We start from the raw sequence: 25,143 nt of genomic DNA on the forward strand, positions 1-25,143 counted from the left end.
AGCCCACCTGCGTTCCAGACAGGAATGGTAACACTCAACCGGGCTCAGTTAAAATACAGGGGAAGCTAAGCAAGGAGGCTTCCAAACACTGAGTGAATCACACCTCACGGCTACGGTGTGTCCCCAGAGCATCTGTCGCCATCCACCAGCTTCAGCCCAAGGTAGTGCAGCAGGTTCTGGAACTCCCAGGAGCCGGCAGTCACTGCAGCAGGGATGGAGGAGAGCACCTGGGAAAGGAGGAGGAAGAGTTCGAGGAGCTGCAGCCAAGCTGGAGGTGGGGGAGCAGGACTCCAGCAGCTAGGAATGGGACAGGCAGGCCATGCCAAGTGAGGGTCTCCAACTATAGCTCTCAATCCTAACACCGAGGGCCAGGCAGCTGTGTGAATGGTTCTGGCCCGCCAGCCGGGGCAATGCCTAGGCCTTGGCAGGACCCAGAAAGACAGGACAGGGAGCAGCCGTGGGTGCAGAAGTGGTCGTTTCAGTGACGGCACACAAGCCTCTTACTGCCCTCAGCATGGGGCAGCAGGTGGGGAGCCCCTCAGGGACAGCAGCAGAATAGGATGGAGGGGCCCTCCCTGGGCTGCAATCCCACCACACTCCTGGGCCCCAGCCCTTCCACAGCAGTCACATCACTCATGTCCTTTGCCAGACCCCTGCAGCTAGACCAGGCCCTTCTGAAGGCAGCCTCACCTGCGATGCTTTCAGGTGGGGCTGGGCTGGGCCCATCCCTGAGACCCAGCTGTTCTCCCAAGGGCTTTGTGCATGGCAGTGTGGAAACAGGCTGTGTGATGGGGGGAAGGGGAGCAGCCCTGGCTGTTTGTCAGTTAGCCATGCCAAGAGCCTTATCAATGATACCATGCAGGTGTAGTGAGAGCCCCTCCCCAAAGGGCCTCACCTCTTTGATCTTCTCTTCCATTTCCTCACGACTCCTTAGCATCATCTGGGCGTGATGGAGTTTCCCCTCCAGGATTCTCCTCTGCAAAGGAGAACACAGAGCTGTGCAGAGGGATGGGAGCAGAGCACACCCCAGAGCCCGCATATTTTAATGGCTTACCACAGGGGCAGGCAAACTTTTTGGCCTGAGGATTGCATTGGGTTTTGGAAATTGTATGGAGGGGTGGTTAGGGGAGGGGGTCGTGGCCTGGCCCCCACCTCCTATCCTCCCCAGAACCCCTGCCCCATCGAACCCCCCCTGTTGCCTGACAGCCCCCCCCGGGACCCCTACCCCATCCACACCCCCCCCCGCTCCCTGTTCCCTGACCGCCCCCAGACTCCCGCCGCCTCATCCAACCCCCCCCCCCTACTTCCCCAATTCAACCCCCTGTTCCTGCCCCCATCCACATCCACACTCCCACCCTCTACCACCCTGAACTCCCAACACCACCTCCCCGAACTACCCTGCCCTCTATCCAACCCCCCCTGCTCCATGCCCCCTTACCGCGCTGCCTGGTGCGCCAGCCGCACTGCCCGGCTGGAGCTGGGCCAGGTCACCACGCAACACAGAGACCGGGTCAGGCCGGGCTCTGCAGCTGCCCTGCCCCAGGAGCTCGCCCGCAAGGTGAGGCTGCGCGAGGGGCCCTGGGGCGAGCCTCCCGGGCTAGGAGCTCAGAGGCCAGGCAGGACAGTCCCGTGGGCCAGATGTGGTCCGCGGGCTGTAGTTTGCCCACCTGTGGCTTAGCAGCTGGGTGGGAAGAACGCAGAGCAGGAGCAGGCATGAGAGAGGCTCCATAGCAGTCAATCCTGAAGCCTCCGGTGAGGGGACAATGCAGCCAGACTCCCTGCCCCCCCAACACACATGCGCGCGCCACCCTAGGCCCTGCCCCTTACTTGGTCCTGGTAGTCATGCTGTGTCTCCAGGAGTAGCTCCCTCAGCTTGTTCACCTGCAAGACAAGTATTGGCGCAGGGGCACAATGCAGCTGGATGCCCACAGCCAGGGCTAGAGCCTGACTCAGGGATGGGGAGAGAACAGACCCCACCAGCCCCCGAAGAGCTGGCTCCCTCCTTGTGTCAGCCGCTCCCAGCCAGGGCACGTACTGCCTCCCCTTCCCTGCCATTAGCCAGCCCGTGCCCAGCATGCGGACCATCTCAGGCCTAGCCATGCCCAGCACTCCCCCTCCTGCCGCCAGGCTGGGAGCGCCCACTGTCTAACCCACTACTGAACCACCAGCAGGGCTGCGGGGCCTCTCCCTGCTCCCTCTCCATAGCACTAATAGAAAGGAGCCACAACGTAGCAAGAAGGGGCCCATGGGTGGGGGAAAACAAATGCCAACAGCCCCGGGACACCTGTCTCTTGGCAGTCAGCCCCATGCTATACAACTGCCCTAGGCCAAGAGCGACCCCCCACCGAGCCCCTCCCTTCCTGCACCAGAATCTGCCCCTGCCCGAGCACTGCTGGCTTCACCTCCTGCCGTAGCCAGACTTTCTCCTGGACAGTGTCAGCATCCAGAGGTGTCGTGCTGGGGTCTCGTCCCCTCACCTCCTCCCACAGCACCTCAGCCTCCGTCTCCGCACGCCGGAGCAGGTGCGTCAGGTGAGAGACTTCTGCCTTCAAATTCTGAGGGGAGAGAAGCCAGTGAGATGCTGGGGAGTGGGGCAAAGGACTCCGTCCCAGCCTCTAGGAGCCCACAGGGCAGCTGTACGTGGCACCGTACTGAGCACAGTGGGTAGCAGGGCCGAGCCCATTCCAGGATCTAACCCGACATGCCCCCAGCCTGCAAAGGTGGGTACCGTGACTTCCCGGCTCCGGTCAATGAGCTGCAGCATCTTCTCCTCCTGTTGCCGCACGATGTCCTGCAGCTCCTTCTCGCTCTGAAGAGAGAGAGGGCGGCAGCATTTAGGACAGAGCCTCCCTGAGTGGCACCACCCTTGCAGCAGAGTCGTGGACATGCTGCTCTCCCAGGAAAGGAGCAGGCAAAGAGGGAGCCCGGGCCCAGTACCGAGGGGAGGCAGCTGGTGGGTTTTTGTCTGTTGCAGTCACTGTGACAACAGCTGCTAGCAGACACTCAGCGGGACATGGACAGTGAGGACAGGGCGGGGGCAGGCAACAGGCTGGGCACAAGCCCCCAGTTCACCAGCAGCTTCAGTCCGGTGAGTCCCAACACCATTCCCCTGCCACCAGGCTGCACACAGAGCCGGGGTTATCCTGCCCCATCACCAGAGGTAGTGAGGGGTCAGTCACATCAGGGTCCCAGCCTGCCCCAATGCAGACATTACAGTTGGACGTGCACAGCCAGATGGGGGCAGTTCTCTTAAGCTGGAGCAGTCCTGACCCAGGAACACCCAGGACCCAGCCAGTAACGTGCCCTCAGCCTGGGACACTGGGGAGCCACACAAGTGCCGCATTAGATCAGGCTAGCGAGCAGCTGCAGGATATGGAAAAAACCAGTTACCCAGATTCTCCCGTGTCCTAGAATCTGAGCCTGCCTAGTCCACGTCCCAGATCAGCTCTGCCCTGGAGTTCATATCTAACCCAGTTCTGGCACCTGCTCACCTGAAACCTGACTCCCAGGGTCTTGTTTAGCTTGGCAAGGTTTGCATCCCGGGTATCAATCTCTGCCTGGAGCCTGGATTCCAGGCTCTCCAGCTGGTGCTGATGGTCAGAGCTATGAGAAGAAGAGCCAAACTGAGTCTTCAGAGGGCACAAAGCAGATGGAACGTGGGCTGCATAGCCGTGCTCTCAGGGTGACCCTGCCTCCCCGGGGAGCCGGGTGCTGCCCAGCAGCCACTGGGCCCAACTCATGCACCTGCTGCTCCAACCTGCCCCCTGGACTGTACATGAGGGGAGAGTAATCAATCAACATACCAGCTGTGCCTGGCATCTAGGGCCATGATAAGGGGACCCTCCAGTCCTGCTGAGGGGGTGCCAGCTGGGCTGGGAAGGGACCCTCTGTGTATGGAGGGCTGGAGGTTGACAGGGTTAGCTCCTGGGGGTCACAGTCCTAGACGTGTTGCTCAGCTGCACAGGGATGGGCAGTGGCCAGTGGGGGAGCGACAGGTCAGCAAGCAGCAGTGGTACCGCCCAGAGCCCGCTGGGCATTCCCATCACATCTCCTTTGACTCAAGAGCCAGATGCTGAACTCACAGTTTAGCCTGCAGCTCCTGAACCTCGTGGTGTGCTGCCTTCTGGCTCTGGAAGCTCACAGTGATGAGATGAGAGACAGCAGCTCTCAGCTCCAAGACAGTCTCCCGCAGACTCTCCTCGATCTCTGGGGGCAGAGCAGACATCAGCCATTTGCACGGCAGGGGAGCAATGGCTCACAGTGCACGGGGCTAGCCCGCAATGCCAGGGTTAATGGAGAACCCCTCACAAGCCAAAAGGAAACAAACCTGTGTTATACTGTGCTTAGGTTCCAATTACCCAGCAAGGTCCAGGGCAGCGCTAGGCCAGGAACAGACACCAGATGCTATGCCTGGAACAGCAGGCAGCTTTAGCCCACCTGCATAGCCACTGCCCCCGGCCCGGCCCCCTGGTGCTCAGCAGTTACAAGAGGGAACCTGTTGCTGAGTCAAACCTGGATGAAGGGACAAGCCAGGTTCCCTGGGAAAGCCTAGCAAGGCCACGTTAATTGGCAAGGGAGGAGAGGGCAAACACCAGGCCAATTACCTGCTGGCATCTGAGGAGTAGCAGGTTCAACCTTGATGAACGTGGTCGAGCCTTCAGCAGCTTCTTCATCAATGCCTGTAACAAAGCAGGTCAGATGGGCTTGATGCTGGGTTATCAACACAGGTTACCCCTTTCTATGACCCTGACCCACTGCTAGGCCATGGTGCCTGCATAGATCCGGGAACTTCCCTTCTCCTCTGGGGAGTCCCTGGGGCTTGGGCCCTGAGAGAGGGGACTGGTGCTGAGGCCCCGTTCACAGCACCCCCTCGCCACGCCCCATGTGAGGAGCCCTGGGACAAGGCCATCCCAAGACAACTATGGTTCTGTGCTTTCTGGCCCTGCGGTGGGTGATCCTGGCAGCCCCGGGGAGTAACAGCACCAGCCTCGAAGAGCTGAACCATCCCCTGTCTGCAGGCTGCGTGGGAAGGAGGCCTAACCAGAGACAGGAAGCCCTGGGCATCGAGGGGCCTGTTTGCCACGGAAGCGCCGACACTCCTCACTGAAGCAATCTGGCTCTGGGGTCAGAGACAGCCCACGAGGCGGCCGAGGGCTGTAGTGTTCTGGGCAGAGCTGGTTTTCTGTGGCAGGTTCATCAGAATTCATCCACCACCCCGGCTGAGGCCTAATGCAGCCCGACCAGTCACAGGAAGGGAGAGCAGAGGCACAGAATTCGACAATAAAGCGGGGGGCACTGGAAGCTTGACGGCTCCTTCCCAGACACGGGAGCAGCCTCAACCACTGGCTGGGAAGCTGTAACCATTTCCGCCTTGCTTCAGTGTCAGCAAGGTACTTCTGGCTCCTGAGCACGCAGCAGGGCAAAACACTATGGGCAGGTCCCCCACTCACTGCAATGGCTGCATCTCCAATACCAAGGGGAGGGTCACTGCATGACAGGCCTGCACAGTGCAGAGGGAGGCCCCCCACGCTGCAGGGGTGATGGGAGGCTCAGCCCCGGGTTTGGCTGGTTTACAGAGCACTTCACGCCCCTCCTTGTCTGTGAAGCACTAACCAGCCCCCTCCACACAGGCAGGGTTTCTGGAGCAACAGACAAGAACCAGAGCCAATAAGCAATTTCTGGCAGCCACATCCTACCTTTTCCTGCCATAGCTTTCAAGACGCTGCCCACGAAGGAGCAGGGAACGCTGCGAGGGGTACACACTCTGCTCCTCGATGCAGCATCAGCAGCCTTCAATGACAAAAGAAGGTCAGAGTGGCTGTACCACAGATGCCAAGGCAGCATTACAGACATTGCTCTGCTTCCCCAGGGCAGACGGGCTGCAGAAACCCATGCTACAGAGGGTTCTGTGATCAACAGCCAGAGGGCAGTTCCCTGGACTCCTACCTCTCCTGGCAGGGCAGCTTGGAGAACATCAGTGAGGTCCAGCAGCCTCTCCTTGGTCTGAGCGAGCTCCAGGGAGGACTTCAGGAGTTTGTCCCTGATGAGCTGCAGGCCCAGGGCCTCTGCCTTGCTGCAGTCGAGCTCCTCACAGAGGGTGTCCCGCTCCTTCCTGGGGAGAAAAGAGGGAAGTCAGAGCTTGCTCAGTGCTCACCGAGGCCCCATCTTCTCAGGGTGGGGAGGGGAAACGGGAGGCATGTCATGGCAGCCTCATGGCCTGGCTGTGATTGACTTCCTCAGTTCGGTGGCCCGAGGACAGGGGGCCACTTGGAGGTGCCTTTTGAATAACCAGACGATGAGACCAGCTGTGCCCAGCCAGAGTGCCCGTGGGTTTGCCACAGGGACTGGGACAATCAGGGATGTACTAGGGTGCACTGAGGGGCTCGTTCACTGGCACCCTTTGCCTCCCAGCCCCATGGTGAGGTTGGGAGGGGATCCTGCCCGTCAGGAGCTGAACAGAGACATGCCAAGCTCCTTCCCCCGGACGCAGGCTTTCCAGACACAGCAATGAGTTGGGGCGGGAGGCACACGAAGGGCTCAGAGAGGCAGAGTGGAGCTGCTGGCTCACTGGAGGTGCTGGTAGGCATCCTTCAGGTCCTCGTACTGCATGCTGCGCTCCCGCAGGACTGCAAGGGTGGCTCTCAGCTCATTTTCTGTCTCTGTCAGCTGCTCCCGGGACACACGGTTCTCCTGGTCAATGAACTGGGGCGGAGGGAAGATTTACTAGTGAGGAGTGGGAGTTGGTACACCGGGAGGTGCTCAGCACATGCAGGCCAGGAACGGCTAAGGAGGGCCATGTTCATACCAGAAGCTGGGGAACAGTTAGCTCAAATCCCACTCTACTTTCCTGCAAGCGCCCAAGCGGAGACTCCTCCCCAACCCCATTCTCATTTGAGGGGCTGGTGAGGCCTGCCCCCAGGTATCAGGGGGTCTTTCATCTAACAGGCCTCAGAGCCCAGCAACAGCTCTGTAGTCTTCCCCCCTTCTCACCAGAGTTCCTGGCAGATCAGAGTTCCACCCCCACACCTCACCTGCCAGCAGACTCTGCTAGGAAGTACGGGATGGGCCGACTCGCCCTGCACTGGGGTGTGCAAAGGCCAAAGCTGCAGCAGCCAGGCCGATTCCCCAGGGGGATTGGAACAGTCAGGCATTCAAGTGCATGGAAAGGCCCAGCCAAGTCTCACACCCAGAGTAACTGCACAGAGATGGTTGGGAAGAGCTGACCACAGGGATCAAAGGACCGAGCACAGGGTCAGCAACAGGCAATTGCTCCCCACAGCATTTATACACTTGTTCAGCCCTTGCAGCTTGTGAAATACCAGACCTTCCAATGCCCATCTTGCTTTCCACGCTCAGCCAGTTCTTCCATGATTTCAGCCATGGCTTTCTCAAGAACTGCTGGAGCGGGAAGTCTGCTCTTTGTACTTGGAAGTCACCTTGGGATTCCAGCCTCCACAGCATCACTAACTGACGCACCTGGAGTATCAGATACCAGAAGGTTAAGGAGTGAAAGAAAGGGCAGGATGAGTAGCGAGGAGGGCTAGGATCCAAGGCAGCGAGAGAGTTCCTTTGAGAGATTTAGCTGCCAGGGGGTTTTATGGCACGGGTCTGGCACCGCATATAGCAAGTCCTGGGCCAGTAGGATTTGCACCCGCAGTTAGGATGCCCAGCTTTTTCTGTATCCCTCTAGGAGGGGTTTTGGAAAGGACATTTGAGCGGTCAGTGGGGCCTGGCAGCTCCAGGCCTACATGCAGGGAGGAGGCGACGTTAACTGGTCCTGGTCTACGGTTTAATATCATGGTCTGTGAAGGCTGCCATAGGGGTCAATGGGATGGAGCACATGCCATTAGCACAGCGAGTGTCCTGTGCCCCTAACAGAAGGGTTAGCCCATCCCCCACAGCCTCTACCTCGTGGCACTCGGTCATCTCACGCAGCTCCTGACGCACCCGGTCGTGCTGCTGCTGGAGAAGCTCCTGCTCCCTGGTCAGCCTGAGATAGGAAGAAGGGAAGCAATTAGTTTGCAGCTCGGCTGCCAGCTGCAGGCTCTGGGCCCAGGAGGGGCAGCTGATGGGATCTGCCCAGGAGATCCACTCCTCTTACAGTTTGTATGGCAACTTCCACCTTCTCTGTATGTGTGTGTGTATATATCTATCTATCTTCTTACTACATGTTCCATTCTATGCATCCGATGAAGTGGGCTGTAGCCCACGAAAGCTTATGCTCTAATAAATTTGTTAGTCTCTAAGGTGCCACAAGTCCTCCTGTTCTTTTTTCAGAACAGAAGTGAATTTCGGGGAAGGGGAAGCCGCAGAACGAGGATTGTCCAAGAGCCCCCCTTAGGGCATCACATTTTGTTCCTCATTATTCAGTCACTGGATTGCACAGCACTTTGCTTCTATGCCCCCCAGCCTCAGCACCTGGAGGCTGGAGACTCACCGCGCCATCTCCTCCGACAGGTCTGCATGCTTCTCTCGCAGCTCATCCCGCTCGCACTGCAGGCTGGCCAGGTCCCTCAACAGCGTGCTGAGATCTAGGGCACAGTGCACAGCACGGGAGTTAGCTGCACAGTTGGCATCAGTGAATATGCAAAGCTGAGAAGGCAGAGGAGCCCTTGCCTGCCCATCCCCCAGAGCAGGTCTTAAGCAGCAGCCCAGATACTGGAGTATGGTGGGGGTGCACACATTAGTCTTATCCAGCTGTCGGAGCTGTCAGCAAGGTGGCCTCCAAGAAATCTACAGGGCACTGACATGCAAATGGAACAGGCAGCTCCTGCTACAGGAGGAGCCCTCTAGCCAATGTTGGAGGCTCGGGATGCTCAGCTCCGTCCTCAGCATAGCAAGACATGGTCTGGGCTTTGTGCCCTAGCACGTGACCAGCATGCAGCAAGGTGCAGCTCTGCGAGTGTCTCCCAGTCTCTTACCACAGGAAGGGCCAGCTGCTGCCACCTCTTGGGCCTTTGCACATCCACACAAGACACCGAGAGACCCAGCCTCACATGCAGACATACCTGCTCCCAGCCGGGAGTTTGTCACAGTCAGCTGATCCACCTGGGCTACAGAATCCTGCAGCTCTGCAGTCACTTCCTCCAGCCTCCCGGAAGCCGCCTCCAGCTCCCTGGAAGCCTGCAACAGAGCACAGCACCTGGCTCACTGCTCAATCCTGCCCCTTGGGGGCTTCTCTGGCCCAGCCCAACAGGCACCAAGAGCTGGACGCTGCTGGCATCCACATCCCAAATGAGACAAGTGCTCAGGGGTTTCTAATGCCCTCCCAAAGATACAGGAGGGGGCAGGGCAGCAGTTTTGTACCAGACTGCGATGCTGGAAAAGGGGCCATGTTCTGACCCCTGGATGGCAAATGCCCACCGTGCCCCACTCATCTGCCTCTTGGCATCCTCGGGTCTGCACCAGACATCTGACAGACAGGCCTCCTTGCAGCTACACTCCAGCCATTGGCTGCTAAACATGGCATTGCTCACATGGCCATCTTGCACCAGGGTCATCCTGGAGGAAGGAGGTGCTCAGCCCTCGGCATTTGCTAAGCACCAGCTAGCACCCCCCCCGCCAGGTGTCCCAGGGAGCCCTGACAGCCCCACTGCTGAGGGATGGTGCAACCCCAGCACACATTAGCAGCAGGACCCACCCGTGGGAGATTCAGCTGTTGATGTGGCGTGGCTGCCGCTGAGCTGCAAGGTTCACCCCCGAGACACCAGCAGCATCCCCAGCCCTGCAGAGCTTGCAGCGAGAGTGGGGCTGAAGTCAGCCCTGGCATGCAGAACCCTGACCACCAGGCCCAGGCTAACCAGTCCTGCCAGCTGCTCTTGCTCCTACCCCACTGTTGGGGTAGGGCATGCTCTGGGCCCAGCACCACCACAGCCCTGCCCTGCCCTCTGAACAGCATCCCACAGGGGTCTGAGCCTGTTACCGCTTCTTTAGCCTTGAGTGCCTCCGCCGCTCGGCTCCGCATCTCATCCCGCTCCGCCAGGCAGCTCTTCAGTTTGGCTGCCACTTTGTCCAGTGAACTCTGGTTCCGGGAGAGCAGGGCCCTCATCTGGTCTTGCTACAAGAGGAGAAGGAGAGTGCCCCTGAGGACAGCCTGGAGTCCCTGTGGAATCCCAGAGGTTCCAGGCCCAACACAGGCCTGCCCCATGCTCCTTCAGAGGCGCCGTTCAAGCGGCCCGTGCATTGGGCACCAAGGCTGCCAGGCTGGACCCCCTCCCTGGGGGACCCACCCCACCCAGAGCCTTGGCAACACATGTTGTGACCAGCTCCACAGGGACAAGTCTCACGAATTAGAACCATCTGACATCTCAGCCGCTGAGTGCTCCAACTAACTCGGGGCACCACGAGACAGGCCCGGCCCTCTCCAGGGTCTCTCTGAGCACGGCTGTTGGAAGAGCCGAAGGCACATTCCGAAGGCTGACATATGCCTGCTAGCGCTCAGAGGCTCAGCCAGAGAGCCAGACAATCTCACCTGTTGGTTTAGGGTTCCTCGGTCTTCCTGCAGATTCCGCAGGGAAGTATTTGCGGCGTCCAGGAACAACTGAGACTCCACAGTCCAGGATCTCTGCAAGACAAGAGGGGCGTTAGCATTGCCAATGCGGATGCTGGGACGTGGGCAGTGGCCAAGAGTCCAAGACCTTCTGGAGAACTGATGGTGTAGTCAGTCGCCCCCAATGGAAGCGCAGAGGAACTGGTCTTAGGCAGCCTCATGCCTTGAGACCAGGCCAAAGTAGTGGCAGGGGAAACTCCCAGCATCACTAATGGCAGAGACAGGAGAACACTGCCGCAAGCTGCAGCATATCAAATTGAATCACAAGTTCAGCAGACCGCAGGCTGAGCCCGTGCAGTGGGCAGCACAAAGGTTTCCAGCAAGCTGGCTGGGCCCACAGGCTAAGAAGGTCAAGAGCAGGGCCAGACACCCATGCAGAGCCCACTACCCTTCCTTACCTGGTGCTCACGAGCCTCCTCAATAAGGGTGCAGAGCTCGCACTGGGACTCCAATCCCTGCTCTAGGGTTCTGATCCGAGCGCTGGCATGGACACGGAAGGCCTCCAGAACCAGATCACTCTGGGGAGGGGGAGACACGTGCACGTGGGGATTTTAACGGTGATCCATCAGCCTAGTGCCACCATTGCCAGGTGCCCCAGGGAGCCCTGACAGCCCCACTGCTGAGGGGTGGCACAGCCCCAGCACACATTAGCAGCAGGACCCACACATGGGAGATTAAGATGTTGATGTCACAGAGGAAGCACCAGCGCTACACTCAGGCTGCAGGGCAGGGCTCTCCCTCATGCCCCTCTGCTGAAGCACTGGGGAGGCCTCAGCCAAGTCCTTAACCCTGCCCCCTTGTATACGCTGGCCCGGGGCACAGCTCCCTGCCGACAGGTCACCCAGCACCCTCTTCAAGGGCCAGTGGGACTGGCTGAGAGGGGGCTGTCCAGCACTCCCGCAGAGAGAGGCAACCCCACCCGTCCACTGGCATGGCTGCCGCTGAGCTACGAGACACCCGCCCCCCGAGACACCAGCAGCATCCCCAGCACTGCGGAGCTAGCAGCGAGAGTGGGGCTGAAATCAGCCCTGGCATGCAGAGCCCCGACCACCAGGCCCAGGCTAACCAGTCCCAGCTGCTCTTGCTCCTACCCCACTGTTGGGGTAGGGCACGCTCTGGGCCCAGCACCACCACAGCCCTGCCCTGCCCTGCCCTCTGAACAGCATCCCACAGGGGTCTGAGCCTGTTACCGCTTCTTTAGCCTTGAGTGCCTCCGCCGCTCGGCTCCGCATCTCATCCCGCTCCGCCAAGCAGCTCTTCAGTTTGGCTGCCACTTTGTCCAGTGAACTCTGGTTCCGGGAGAGCAGGGCCCTCATCTGGTCTTGCTACAAGAGGAGAAGGAGGAGGAGGAGGAGAGCACCCCTGAGGATGGCCTTGAGTCCCTGTGGAATCCCAGAGGTTCCAGGCCCAACACAGGCCTGCCCCATGCTCCTTCAGAGGCGCCGTTCAAGCGGCCCGTGCATTGGGCACCAAGGCTGCCAGGCTGGACCCCCCCCCGGGGGACCCACCCCACCCAGAGCCTTGGCAACACATGGTGTGACCAGCTCCACAGGGACAAGTCTCACGAATTAGAGCCATCTGACATCCCAGCCGCTGAGTGCTCCAACGAACCCAGGGCACCACGAGCCAGGCCCGGCCCTCTCCAGGGTCTCTCTGAGCACGGCTGTTGGAAGAGCCGAAGGCACATTCCGAGGGCTGACATACGCCTGCTAGCGCTCAGAGGCTCAGCCAGAGAGCATCGCAGAGCTGGACAATCTCACCTGTTGGTTTAGGGTTCCTCGGTCTTCCTGCAGATTCCGCAGGGAAGTATTTGCGGTGTCCAGGAACGACTGAGACTCCACAGTCCAGGATCTCTGCAAGACAAAAGGAGCATTCACACCACAGATGTGGCTTTGGGAACCCTATCGAAAGGCCACTGCTGGGACTTGGGCACCAGCCAAGGGTCCAGGACCCACTGGAGATCTGGTAGTGTAACCAAATTGCCACCATTGGTAGCAGAGGAACCTGTACAAGTGACGACCCTTGTTAGGCAGCTTCCTGTCTTCAGAGACAGGCCAAAGTATCTGAATGTGCAGATGAGCAAGAAGACAAGCCATCTGTCCTAAGAGTGGCCATTCTCAGAGGACCCACTGTACATGGAATCGATCCCTAAAGCAGGGGCCCTGCTTGTTACAACACCTGGGATGGGGAGCAGAACGTCCCACCTGTGGACTAGCCCTGCCTCCCTGTAGTGGATGACTCGTTGAGGAGCACAGGGAGGAGTCAGGAGTCCATTTTGCTTAGCCCCCCAAGAGACAGCCCTGCACCTTTAACCAGCTCCAGCTGTTCTCACTGGAAGCCGCACTTGGACAGCCAGCCCTGGAAGCACCCACCCCCTTGAGGACACTCTACCCTCCTTTCAGAGTAGCAGCTGTGTTAGTCTGTATCCACAAAAAGAACAGGAGGACTTGTGGCACCTTAGAGACTAACCAATTTATTTAAGCATAAGCTTTCATGAGCTACAGCTCACTTCATCGGATGCTTCATCTGTAGCTCACGAAAGCTTATGCTCAAATAAATTGGTTAGTCTCTAAGGTGCCACAAGTACTCCTTTTCTTTCTACCCTCCTTGTACACAAACCCCTCCAGGACCTACCATTGCCTCCCTGGCCTGTTCCAGCTCCTCTTTCAGAGCCTGCTCGTCCTCCTGGGTCCGCTGCAGGGCCTTGAGTCTCTCTCTGGTTGCCATGTACAAGTCATGATAAAGCTGCTCCTCCTGGAAGATATTCCATCCCCAAGCCATCACTCACAGGGCTAGGAGAACTGTTTCTCACAGGGGTAAGGTGGGCAGGGCTTGAGCCAACTTTGCCCGTGTCCTGGGGGCTCAGCAGAGCCAGACAGGCTGAACACCTCGTCTTCTTCCCCCAGGATCACGTGCACCAGGCTCAGCCTGAGAAGGGGCGCCTGGGGCAGCATCTCTGCCCAGCAGGGCTAGATTTAAGCAATTGCTGTGACATTTGCATCACCATTAGTCCTGACAGCTGCAAGCTTCCCCCAGGTGCTGCCTTTTCTCAACCCCCCCTGCCACCCACCAAAGGATGCAGCCACACACTCCCACCCACTGGCTGCAGACATGCTCGTTTGCAGCTTCCTTCCTGGACGAGCTGGTGGACAGTGGTGCAGTCAGGCGAGTGTAATCAGGAGGCCAGGAACAGCAAGGACTGCTGCAGTTCTCCAACTTGGCAAGAGCCGGACCAGCCATGCGCATGATTTGGTTAGCCAGTGCTGTAGCAGCAGGCGACCATGGGATCAGGTTTCATCAGCTCTGAACTCAACGATCGATCGCCGTTCAGCCCACATCACTTCCGCTCCATTTACCCTCAGTGGGACCTTGTGTACTTTGAGTGGCCTGTTGATCTGGAACATTGGAGTCCATGCACTAGCTGCAGTGGGGGAGTCACAGCAGCACTGGCCAGGGAGCGCTCAAGACCTTGATTGCTCAGCACTGCCCAGCTGCATACCTAGCAGAGGTTCTGGACACACCCCACAGTACTGCAGAACCACTAGCTAGCTAATGGATTTGTGCGGCCCCTACCTCTGCAGCACCTGAGCACCTCAAAACCTTTAGTGTCTTTCTCCTGTGAGGCAGGCAGGGCTATTGTCCCCATAGCACAGCTAGAAATCAGAGGCACGGAGAGGGTAAGTGACTTGCGCAAGGTCACACAGGAAGTCTGGCAGAGAGGGAATAGAGCCTGGGGCTCCCAAGTTCTAGGCTAGCACTGCATATGGGGGGCTGCCAAGCACCCCTTTGCCTGACTGCAGTCACGGGCTCCACTACTGTCATGCAGTCCCTGGGCAATGCTCTGGAACTGCTCCCCACGAAGCCAGTCGGGACTCTGGGGAAGTCTCCTTTCTGCGAGCAGCCTGTCTTCAGGACACACAGCTCACACAACTTCCGCCTTCCTGGGTCTGACCTCAGAGCACTCAGCATCCTCTGCCCCTCTGTGTGTTTCCCACAGCGAGTCCGACCAGGCAGGGTCCTGAGGAAGCCAGAGGGTCCTGCACCCCAACTTCGCAGTCAGATGTGACTCTCAGCCAGCCAGTAAAACAGAGATTTATTAGATGACAGGAACTGGTCTAAACCAGAGCTTGTAGGTGCAGAGAACAGGACCCCTCATCTGGGTCCATTTTGGGGGGCAGTGAGCCAGACAACCACATCTGCACTTCACTCCATGTCCCCAGCCAGCCCCAAACTGACTCCCCCTCCAGCCCCTCCTCCTCTGGGCTTTGTCCCTTTCCCGGGCCAGGAGGTCACCTGAGTCCTTTGTTCTCCAACCCTTTAACTCTCACCTTGGGGGGGGGGAAGGCCATCAGTTGCCAGGAGACAGAGTGTTGCCATTTATGTACACTGGCCCTTTGCTCTGCAACAATTACACCCCCTTATCCCACCACCTAGAGACTTAAGAAATGCACAGGGGAAACTGAGGCACCCCTACAGTATTCTGAGGAAACATTAAGAACAGTCCTGCTTTGTCACAACTACCTAGTGCAATTAACTGGTAGGCAACAGGGGAAGTTTCTGATCTACTCAGTCAGAGGGGAGGCAGGCACAGCTCATGGCCACATCTGCCATCATCCTCTGCTTCGGAGCATCCCACTGCAACCCAAGACGCACGTGATCTCATCTCTACAGTGGGCCCCTCTTACTGCTTTGGGGTGGGTGACATCAGTCTGCGTGAGCACGTCTCTCTGGTCTGCCGGCCCCAGACGAGGAACTGGCCACTGGCTCTGCTGCCAATCCCGCAGCTGGCACGAGAGGGCTTCAATGATGATAAGCGTGCTCTCCAGCCGCCCCTCCAGCTCCGCCCGGGACAGGGCACTCAGGTGCTCTTGGGAACAGCTGGTCAGAGGAGAAGATATTTGTGAGGGGCTTCAGGAGCACAGACCCCTGTGAACTACAGAAATGGCTCCCGGCTCAGGAACATCGACTAACCCCAGGGACCTGGGGATGTAAGGATAAGGCCTTTTACTATAGCCATATTAGAAGAGAAGCAGCCATTAGCTAAGAAGCAGGAAGTTAGATCCTCACATTCCATCTAAATTACATTAAAACAACGTAATATCGGGCTGTTAAGAAGGTCCCTGTCCTAATAGCACCCACCATCACCAGATAAAGAAACAGATCTTACGATGGTTAAAGAAAACTTAGTTTGATGGCATTCTGTCTGGCAAGAAATCACTTGACAGTTATGGTTGTGAAATCCTCATTTCTTTATTGTTTTATCTTTATAGTCCCCTTTTCTCTATTGTTTGGCTGTATGATCTGTGTGTTAATTAATTTTGTTAGGTGTAAATTAAGGTGATGGGGTATGATTAGGTTAGAAAATTGTTACAATATGTTAGGATTGGTTAATGAAATGACTGGTTATGGCACAGCTAAGCAGGACTCAAGTTTCACTGTATAAACTGGGGTCCAAGAAGGAGAGCAGCAGAGAAGGAAGAGGAGAAGGAAAGACCTGGAAGAATTCACCCCCAAGACACAGCCCAAAGCTGATAAGAACCCTGAGCACAACCCTGACGTGCAGCAGCCAGAATCCAGACGAAACTGACCTTGCCTGGCCAACAGGAAAGTCCGCCTGCCTGGCCAGGACTGGGGAGCAGAGCACTTTATGCTTAGCATGGGTATTCTGCCTGGTAATCGTTGAGAGGATAAGGGTATTATTGTGTAAGGCTCTTTCATTAGTAAAAGGTCCTGCAAACCCGCAAAGAGTACGCCCCGAGCCCTAGGAATTGGGTAAAGGTGGGTGCCCCTAGAGTGTGAGAGTAACAGAATTGTGTGTGGATAACAAGGAAACTTACTGCCAGAGAAGAGAATCTGTTTCTGCAGCACTGTCCTTTGCGCAGGCAGGCCATTCCGCAGAGGTGTTCATGCTCTTCTCCAGCAGCGCTCGGGGAGTCATCCAGGTCCCCGCAGAGCAGGTGGAGACTGGGGTGACACTTGTGCCTGCATCTTGCTGCAGAGCTGGCAGCGGCAGGCTTTGCCTCAAGGACTCCATCACAGCAGAGGTGCCCATGTTCTTCTCCAGCCATGCCAGTGGAGTCATCCAGGAGATGGTACCGGCCACGTTGCACCCAATCTCATGAGAGGGCACTGGGGTTGTGAGAGCTGCTGCTCCTCCCTGCAGGGAAGGCTTCTGAGCAGAACATGAAGCCACATCCTTCCAGACAGAAGCCTGAGGGGAGCCCTCTTCAGTCACCAGCAAGCTGGGCTGGTCAGCACCAAAAGGGAGGGGGCAACTTCCCGATTCTGCTCCCCGTGGGATAGGCAGGGTACTGCTACGTCCTTCCGTTTCCTTCAGGGTGGCCAGGATGCTGGGAGGCTGCAGAGAATCAGCCTCAGGAATCACGGCCCAGATGCCATTCTCCTCGGATAGAGGAGGGCTGCCAAGCGCCTGTGTCGCTGACAGCTGCTCAGGGTCACACCCCTCTGCAGACCCTGCTAGGAGCAGGCACGGCCTCTCAGGAGAGCACACAGAAGGGACTAATGAGATCATCGTTACAGCAGCATGGCTCTGCTTCTCCTGCACCCCCAGCTCAGCAGCAGTGTCTTGGATGGCCCTGGCGTCCAAAGGGTCACTGTCCAGGCAGGGCTCGTTCTCTGCCATTGTCACGTGGGCCTGATCCTCATCCAGCCTCACTGTTACTTTAGAAGCCTGAGATGTCTCAGGTGTACATGGCCAGTCTGCCTCATCCTTCTCCACCTCTCTCTCCAACTGGGAAGTGTCTGCAGCATCTGCCCTCCTCCCCAAAAAGTTGTCCTGCAGGGTCCCGACCTCCCCCAGCACAAGCTCCCCCCCAGGCTCAGCCCCAGGAAGAGAGCCGGCAGATATGGCACTTTCCCCCTGACCCATTTCCTGGGGGCTACCAGCTGCCTCAAAAGCCTTTGGTGTGGAGCTATTTGGAGCCAGACCCAGCTGTTGCTCTTTTGTATTGGGCCAAGCTTTGTTTTCCTCCACAGTTTTGGGACTGAATGTTGTGTTTGGCAGGGAGTCTGCCCAGATTTTTATAGCTGGTGACATCTGTGAGCCAGGCAATGTGCTTCTGCCATCCTGCATGGAGGGGGAAAATAATGAGGTCAAGAACCGCAGAATCCCTGCCCCCTGCTGTTCCGCACCCCCCAGACACATGGATGCCTATCCTGCATGTTGGGCTTTGACTAGCTTGACCCCAGAAGGCCCCTTTCCCAGCTTCCTTCCTGTCTCCAGAGACAGCATATAGGGAACATCCTTGCGTTCAGCGCAGAACGGGCGGCAGGAGAGCCCCACTAAGCTCTCTAGGCTATGTGGAGGAACCCCCTTGCCTTCTTCCATGGCAAGACACCAGCCCCTCCCAACTGCTGTTTCTCCCTCTCCCACCCAGTTCTGCAGGACCCATGGAGTCAGAACCATGGTGCAGACGGGTTCCAAGAACTAGGCTAGCCAGCCTGACTCAGGAGAAGTCTCCCTTCACCCCGGGCCTACAGCTGCGTGGGGTCTATGGGGTCAGTGCCCCGGGAGATTCCGGATTCTCGGCCCCACTGGGGCTGTCTTTGGCCATTGGGGTCAGCGCTCTCCAGCCCCACAGCAGCAGCCCCCACCTGCAGCCGAAGCCTGCAGAACAGCGGCGTAAGAGACGAGGGTTTCGCAGACTCCATCGCGCTTTGAGGAAACTTCTGCTTCTGGGGAGCAGCCGGCTGCTGGAGCGAGAGGTCCTGGAGCGGGGCCCGGCCGGCTGACTTCCGAGGCTGGACACAAGAAACCCCGCGTGTGACCCCTACAGGCTGCCCCCCCGCCGGGCTCTGCTTGGCCAGGGGCATCTCTGGGATGTGTGTGTGGTGTGTGGGGGGGACGGACGGACGACGACACCCAGGGCCCGGGGGCGGGAAGGAGCCCCAGGGCGGGGCCCGGGGGGGAGCCAGGGCCCGGAACAGGACGGGGGGGGAGCGAGGGCTGGGGGGGCGGGGGGGAAGGAGACCCGGGGCGGGGGCCGGTGCCCGGGGGGGAGCCAGGGCCCGGAACGGGACGGGGGGGAAGGAGGCCCGGGGGGGAGGCCGGTGCCCGGGGGGGGAGCCAGGGCCCGGAACGGGACGGGGGGGAGCCAGGGCTGGGGGGGGGGCGGGGGGGAAGGAGACCCGGGGCGGGGCCCGGGGGGGGAGGCCGGTGCCCGGGGGGGGAGCCAGGGCCCGGAACGGGACGGGGGGGGAGCCAGGGCTGGGGGGGCGGGGGGAAGGAGACCCGGGGCGGGGCCCGGGGGGGAGGCCGGTGCCCGGGGGGGGAGCCAGGGCCCGGAACGGGACGCGGGCGGGGCGGACCCCGGGCGGAGCTGCCCAGCGATCCCGACACGGGCCCCCGACTAGGAGACCCGGACCCGGGGCCGGGGCCCCCCCTCACCTCGCGCGCGGCCGCGCGGGGCCCGGCGGTCTCCATGGTGACCCGCGAGACCCGACCTGCTCCGCCGCCTCTGGCCGCCAGCCGCCGCACCCGCCATTCGAACAGCGCGCGCGAACGCCATTGGCTGCAGCGCCATCTACGTCATTACGCCAGGGGGCGGGGCGACGAAGCGTCTCACGCCAGCCCTGCGCCCCAGCGCGCAGAGACTAGGGCTCCCCCTAGCGGTTTGGTCTGGTTCCCCCACAGACGCCACGCAGACAGCCACGGGAAATGCCCTTTATTGCTCAGCCACGTGCAGCCCGGCGCTCCCGTCCAGCTGGGGGGTCCCGCCGCCAGGCCCCGGGGCAGGCACGAGCCCGGCCCGGGGGGCGGCCCGCTGGCACAGCCTGAGTCTAACCTGAGGAAGGGGGGGGCCCACAGCCTGGCCTGGGAACGGGGCGCCAATGAGGGGAGCCACTGCTGGGGAGGAGGCTGGGTGCCCTTTGCTGCTCTCCCTGAGACGGCTGGGGCTGGGCTGGGGCGCTGCACAAGGGGGGTTCCTGAGCACACAGAATGGTGTTCCTGGCTGGCCCACGGGGGGCCTGGTCAGAGCCTGCAAACAGTAAGGAGATGGAGCCTCAAACGGGCCAGAGCTCCAGCAGGGCCACAGGAGAGGGTCAGCTCTGCCTCAGCCAGGCCAGGGGCGGCTCAGGGAGGCCAGCAGGTCACAGTCAAAGTCTGCAAAGGCGACGGAGGGTTCCAGGGCCGCCTGCTCCGCCTGCCGTGCGGCCAGGACGACGTCCACTGGGTACTTCTGCAGGAGCTCGGCGTCCCAGGTCGCTCCCCGGAAGAAGAGGTGGCTCTTGAAGTGGTGGAGGTAGTGCAGGCGCCGCAGGGGGTTTCGGCACAGGAGCTGGGGAGGGAGAGCCTGACCGTGAGACCGGGCTGCATGTCCAGGGATAGACTCAGCCAGCCTGCCCTGCTGGAGAGGGGATGGGCCAGGGAAGGGGCAGCAGGAGACCAGGTGCAGGAGGGACTGGAAGGAGTTACCTCGCTGAGCAGGAGGGACAGCCCCCGGCTCAGGGAGCTCGGGCTCTCGTAGCTGCAGCGGTTCACGCTCGCCAGCATGGCCAGGTGGTCTCGCTCGGGAGGAACCGGGAACTGGGGGAGACAGGAGCGGGCTGTTAGTCCCCCGGAAGGACGCATTCCCAAAGAGCAGCGGGCGCAGAAGGGGGTGCTGCCTCCCTGCCTCTGCACAGGCCCAGCAGCTGCAACAGGAGCCCAGCCCCAAGGTCCAAGCTGGGGCAGCTTAGGGCAGGAGCCAGGCTGCAGCATGAGCACCACCTGTTGGATGCAGGTACCCATCAGACACCCCCTACACCATCTTCCAGCCCTCAGCAGGCCCGAGCCCCTCTGGGCTCAAGTCCTTCCCTGATCTATTGCACAAGAGCCACAATCCAGACCATGGGATAGAGGCTCCAATACATGCGCCGGGGATGGGAAGCAGAGAACCCGCCAGCAGACGCCAGCAGAGCTGGCGGAAGTGCTGCAGAGTGGAAGCAGCCTTCGGACAAGGAAAAGGGGGGCCCAGTGACCCATCCAGCTGGGATCTGGGAGAGATGGGGAACACAGGTTTCTCCTCTGCCCCCGGACCCTCCCACTGGCCAACGTGGCTCCAGGGGATAGCAGGGCTGTGTGCCCAGACCAATAGGGATGCTGCCCCAGCCCCTCGCCTCCCAGTGATAGAGAATCTGACCGCTTAGCATCTCTCCCCGGCCCCGTCACCTCACCTTCCCAGTAGCCAGGGTAAAGAGCAGGATGCCCAGAGACCACCAGTCAGCTGAATGGCTGTAGGGGCCTCCGCTCAGCACTTCTGGGGCTGTCAATCCCAAGAGAAAGCAGAGTCAGGGTTTGCGCAGTGCCCCGCCCCCCAGCCTCATTGCCCAGCAGCAGCCCGTGCCAGCCTTACCCATGTACTGCAGGGTCCCACAGATGGTATAAGCCCGCTCCCCTCGGCGCAGGTGGCGCGAAAGGCCGAAGTCTGTCAGCTTTAGGTGCCCTGTGCAGAGACACACACTGTATCTCTGCCCTGCAAGAGCCCTGCCCCCATGGAGCCAGCCCACAGCCCCCAGACTGCAAGCCCAGTATCCCCCCCACCCGAGCCCTGTACACAGACACGGCCAACCTGGCATTCCCCCCACCCCAGACGCTGCCAGTCCAGCATCCCCCCTACCCAGGGAACAGAGGCTCAAGTCCAGCACGTTCCCAGCCCCTAGTGCGGGGGGTGGGGGGGAAGCAGTGCACCTACCACGTTCGTCCAGGAGTATGTTCTCCATCTGAAAAGGAGAGAGAGGTCAGAGATCACATTACATCCTTGTCCAGGGTGTACTCAGCCCAGCGAGGCTGCCCGGCCAGGACACACCAGCTGGCCTGGAAAGGGCCATATTCCATCAGGCTGCTTGCGAGGGTGCCCTGCGGCTCACACTCCACGTCTGCCTGTGTGAGGAGACCAGCCCCTCCTCTAAGAGCCGCCCAGGGTCCGCAATGGGCTGGATCAGGCCTCGGGCAGCACTCGCCCAAACTAGTGGGGGAAAGGGCAGCTGCCCACTCCCGCCACTGAGCGGAGCAGCTGAATCCAGCTCCCACCCCACCAGATGTGAGTTTAGGGTCTGGGGGGAGGTGAGGTCCCCCCACCACAGAGGAACTTGCCACCCCCAGCTCCCCTGCTCTGCCAGCCAGCACTGACTCAAACCCAGCAGCAGAGCAGCCGCCCAGAGCCTTGCAGTGGAGCCCATCGCCCCAAGCATGTGTCTGACTCAGTCCGGTGAGGGGCAGGACAGGTCAGACCCCCTCTCCCAGGGCACTCATACCTTCACGTCTCGGTGCACAATGCCCAGGTCGTGGAGATAACCTGGAAGAGGAGAAAGGAGGAGAGTCACCAGAGTCCCACCAGGCATGGCGAGGAGGACCATAGGCCTGACCCAGTCCAGGGGAAGCTGTCTGACCAGCAGCTCCTAGCAGGCAGGGAGGAGCTCACATCTGGCCCCTCTGCCCCACACAGAGCCTCCTCCCCAGGGCCCAGAGATCCCAGGATGCTGGCAGCATCAACCACACAGCACCAGGGGAACCCATAGGGACTCCCTGCCCAGGTTCCCATGCAAGCGCTTCTCAGCAGGTCACTTACCCAGCACCAGCACCAGCTCCGCTGCAAACAGGCGAATGGTGGCTTCCGCAAAGCGCCCCGAGGAGGCCCAGAGCGCGTACAGGTCTCCGGTGCTGCAGTATGTACACACTGCAGAGGGAGACAGACACTATAGCTTGGGGGGGCCAGCACACACAGCCCAGCTGGGGAGAGCCAGGGCTCCAGGCAAACGCCATCCCCTCTCCCTCCCCACAGATCTACAGACCCTGCCTGCAAGGGGCCTCACCTGCTGGGGAGGCAGGGCACAGAGCGGGCATAGCCTGGGCTGATATTTACAGTAGGGTTGCTTCCCTTTGCTGCCAATCCCTTCATTGCCCGAGGGCCGGGAGAACTGTACCAGCCCAGGCCTGCCAGAGGGAACTGCCTTTATCCTGCTCACATGACCCAGCCACGATGGATATGGGGGAGGGGAGCGAGCCACAAAGCAGCTCCTAATCCACAGGGGATTGCGGGTGGCAGAGCCAGGCTGCACTCCAGCTGCCAGAGAAGAGGTTTAATGTCAGTCAGATGCACAGAGCCGTGTGTACGGGAGGAGCCCCTACTCTAGGGAGACCCCAGGGGGGCAGATGGTGACTCACTAATGAAGAGATGCCGCTGTCCCTGCCAGCTGTCCCCTAAGCAGTGAACAAATGGGTGGCTGACCTGCCTCTGGGGACAAAGAAAAACAGGACTCATGAGTATCTGAGCTGGGGATGGGGACACCCAATGGGAGAAGTCGAGGAGGAGGAGAAGGGGATGAGGCGGGGAGGAGCAGGAAGACTCAGGACATCCCTCTTGCCAACGTGCCCTAACCCAGCCCCCCTGGGATACAGCCCTGACGCCCCCGGGCATCTCTGGAGAGGGCTCAGAAGAGCCAGCCGGGTAAGTTGGGTAAGAGGCACATCTGCAAACCAGATGCTGAACCTGTGGTGCCAAGGAAGGTACGGCCTGCCTGGGACTCTGAGCCAGGAAGGCTAGGTGACAGAATGAGCTCAGGGCAGCTGGCCAGGCCCCTGCAGCAGGGCAGCTTCAGCAGTCTATTCTCTTCCCCAAACCATCCCTCCCAAGGGATCCCTCTACCCCTCCTATGTGCCCCATGCCCCCAAGGAGAGCGGCAGCTACCTGGATGCTGACCTCCTCTTTGCACTGCTTCAGGGTGTCACGCCGCAGCACCTCCACTTTGGGGACCACCTACAAGAGAAGGAGCCATGGCCCCAGTGAGTCGACACAGGGGAACGGAGCAGCGCCCTGGGGAAGGGGGGCAGTGTGACGGGCACCCACCTTCACAGCAAAGACCTTCTCCCGCCCGCAGTCCAGCACTTTCAGGACCGTCCCGAAGGAGCCCTTGGCAACAAAGCCCAGAATCTAAAAGGAAGGAACCAGTGAGTGTGGGGTGTAACTGCTCCTACCAGCAGGGCCAGGTCCCACAAGAGCAGCATGGGACTCAGCTAGGACAAGCTCCAGGGACTACCCAGGGCAGTGTCTCCTGGCCAGGCTGGACAGAGCCCTGAAGTAGGTGTGCGGGGGAACCATCCCAGCCTCCCGCCCCCTTGCTGGGATCTAGACGGGCTCCCAAAGGATGGGGGGGTGGGAGAACCCCAGGGGCCTTTTCTCTTTCCAGCATACTCAGAGAGGAAAGGCGTGTAGTCGCCCAGGGGCCGGAGGGAGAGCCAGAGGCCGGGGAACAGATTCTACCTGAGTCCTAGTTGGAGACCGGAGCTTGCCGCGACACTCCCATGCGTGGGATCAGCACTGGCAGATGTGTGCCAGCACTGCTGGGCTCCTCGACTCCAGCTTGGGCCCCCAAAGGAGCCCGCAGGCTACAAGAGGCCAGTGGGCCCTAGCCATGTCTTGTTCCCAGCCCCAGCCACCCCACCCCCCAAGGGCTCAGAGCTGGGCATCGCACCTTGAGCTGCTGCTGTCCCAGGGGGGGCCGGATGGGGAACTCCGGGAGGAAGAGCGAGACGAACTGCGGGACTGGCCAGCCCGTCACCACCTTCTCCCCCAGCCGGGGCAGCTTCTCGCCCGGGCCCCGCTGCGGCTGGAGGCGCCTCCTCGCGGCCACGTTGCGCTCCAGCCCTGACACCGTCACCCCGATGCCAGCCAAGACGCTCTTCCAGCTCCGGACCCAGGAGACCTGGGGGGCGAGGCCGCCACCCTGCGGAGCCAGCAGAAGGATGAGCCCCTGGCCCCCCGCGGCAGCCAGCTCTGGGGCCGGGCGCAGAAGCCACAGCTGTGCGGGACGGGGCGCGCGGACTCGCGTGGCGGGGAGACCCGCGCAGGCCCCCCACGGCCGGGCGGGGGGGCCCCGCCGCGGCCCCGCCCCCAGCCAGCTCCGCCCCCGTGACACACCTTGAGGGGCCCCGGCGGGGGCTCGGGCTCGCTGCTGGCAGCTCCCATCGCTTCTCCTTCCTGCGCCGGCCGCGGTCCGGTCCGGCCCCGGCCCCAGCCCGGCGCGTCCCGGCAGCGGAGGCCGCTGCGCCCGGCCCGGCTAATCCCCTCCGGGCCGGTTACGTAAACAGGCGGGATCTCGACCCCGCTTCATTGCCACGCGAGCCCCGCCCCACACCCGGACCATGCAGAGCCCGCTACCCCTTCATTGCCACGCGAGCCCCGCCCATTTGCTTGTTCGCTCCTTAGGGGACGCACCCAGTGGTTGTTTCTTCAGGACAATTTGCCCTACGCTACCCCCACCTCCTGGATATTAATCAGCTTCCAGGAGCCAGGCCAAGCAGGGCTATAAGGGGCCCCAGGCTGGTGGGCCCCAGGGCAGCCGTGGGCCCTGCTGGCTCTGGCTTTCGCTGCCCCAAGCACTGCAGCAAGGGCAGGGACATTGCTCAGGTCATGCTGTACAGACTGAGTTCCATGGATCATCCTCCTCCCTCAGCCACCAGCTGCTTCTGCTGCTCATCACAAGGACGGTCTTAGCCCCTGTGAACACAGGACCCAGCCAAGGCCCCCAGCCCACAGACAATAACCAGCCTCCGAAGCTCATGCTCTCTCCTGGGCGCCTGCTGGCAGGAAGAT

At 60.4% G+C, this 25,143-nt stretch overlaps 2 protein-coding genes across 3 annotated transcripts; both read right to left on the reverse strand.

Annotated features, from left to right (window-relative positions):
* Window positions 1–9: 9 nt before the first annotated feature.
* SPAG5 (sperm associated antigen 5) lies at window positions 10–19,028 on the reverse strand. The gene is made up of 24 exons (XM_074975041.1): window positions 18,957–19,028; window positions 18,164–18,310; window positions 16,387–17,636; window positions 15,235–15,427; window positions 13,184–13,303; window positions 12,310–12,402; window positions 11,740–11,874; window positions 10,948–11,067; window positions 10,472–10,564; window positions 9,923–10,057; window positions 9,009–9,123; window positions 8,438–8,531; window positions 7,909–7,990; window positions 6,569–6,702; window positions 5,947–6,112; window positions 5,697–5,790; window positions 4,605–4,679; window positions 4,083–4,206; window positions 3,492–3,603; window positions 2,729–2,809; window positions 2,403–2,555; window positions 1,828–1,881; window positions 896–976; window positions 10–227 (listed from the first exon to the last, which is right to left on the reverse strand). Exons 1-24 carry the CDS (start codon window positions 18,990–18,992, stop codon window positions 111–113), a joined length of 3,804 nt encoding a protein of 1,267 aa, XP_074831142.1. The 5' UTR covers window positions 18,993–19,028; the 3' UTR covers window positions 10–110.
* A 299-nt stretch (window positions 19,029–19,327) lies between these two features.
* Window positions 19,328–24,578, reverse strand: RSKR (ribosomal protein S6 kinase related). 2 transcript variants are annotated; one of them, XM_074974886.1, is made up of 12 exons: window positions 24,469–24,578; window positions 24,023–24,274; window positions 23,398–23,481; window positions 23,251–23,307; window positions 22,716–22,785; window positions 22,120–22,227; window positions 21,806–21,846; window positions 21,244–21,271; window positions 20,905–20,994; window positions 20,726–20,814; window positions 19,986–20,096; window positions 19,328–19,848 (listed from the first exon to the last, which is right to left on the reverse strand). In XM_074974886.1, the coding sequence occupies exons 1-12, from the start codon at window positions 24,514–24,516 to the stop codon at window positions 19,624–19,626; spliced, it is 1,203 nt and encodes a 400-aa protein (XP_074830987.1). In that variant the 5' UTR covers window positions 24,517–24,578; the 3' UTR covers window positions 19,328–19,623. The 2 variants fall into 2 exon arrangements, with proteins under 2 accessions (XP_074830987.1, XP_074830986.1); XM_074974885.1 differs by having other exon boundaries at window positions 19,329–19,848; window positions 23,239–23,307.
* Between the last annotated feature and the right edge of the window lie 565 nt (window positions 24,579–25,143).

Source organism: Natator depressus, chromosome 17 (genome assembly GCF_965152275.1).
Source record: "Natator depressus isolate rNatDep1 chromosome 17, rNatDep2.hap1, whole genome shotgun sequence".
Taxonomy (NCBI): domain Eukaryota; kingdom Metazoa; phylum Chordata; order Testudines; family Cheloniidae; genus Natator; species Natator depressus.

Coding starts and splice junctions, on each gene's coding strand:
- SPAG5 (XM_074975041.1), bottom strand. CDS start 18,992: ATGGAGACCGCCGGGCCCCGCGCGGCCGCGCGCGAG. Junction 9,124..9,922: donor CACTCAAGGCTAAAGAAGCG/GTAACAGGCTCA, acceptor GCTCTGTTGCAG/GCTTCCAGGGAGCTGGAGGC. Junction 7,991..8,437: donor CTGTCGGAGGAGATGGCGCG/GTGAGTCTCCAG, acceptor TTCCTATCTCAG/GCTGACCAGGGAGCAGGAGC.
- RSKR (XM_074974885.1), bottom strand. CDS start 24,516: ATGGGAGCTGCCAGCAGCGAGCCCGAGCCCCCGCCGGGGCCCCTCAAG. Junction 21,847..22,119: donor GGAGCTGGTGCTGGTGCTGG/GTAAGTGACCTG, acceptor CTCCTCTTCCAG/GTTATCTCCACGACCTGGGC. Junction 20,097..20,725: donor TTACCCTGGCTACTGGGAAG/GTGAGGTGACGG, acceptor TGTCTCCCCCAG/TTCCCGGTTCCTCCCGAGCG.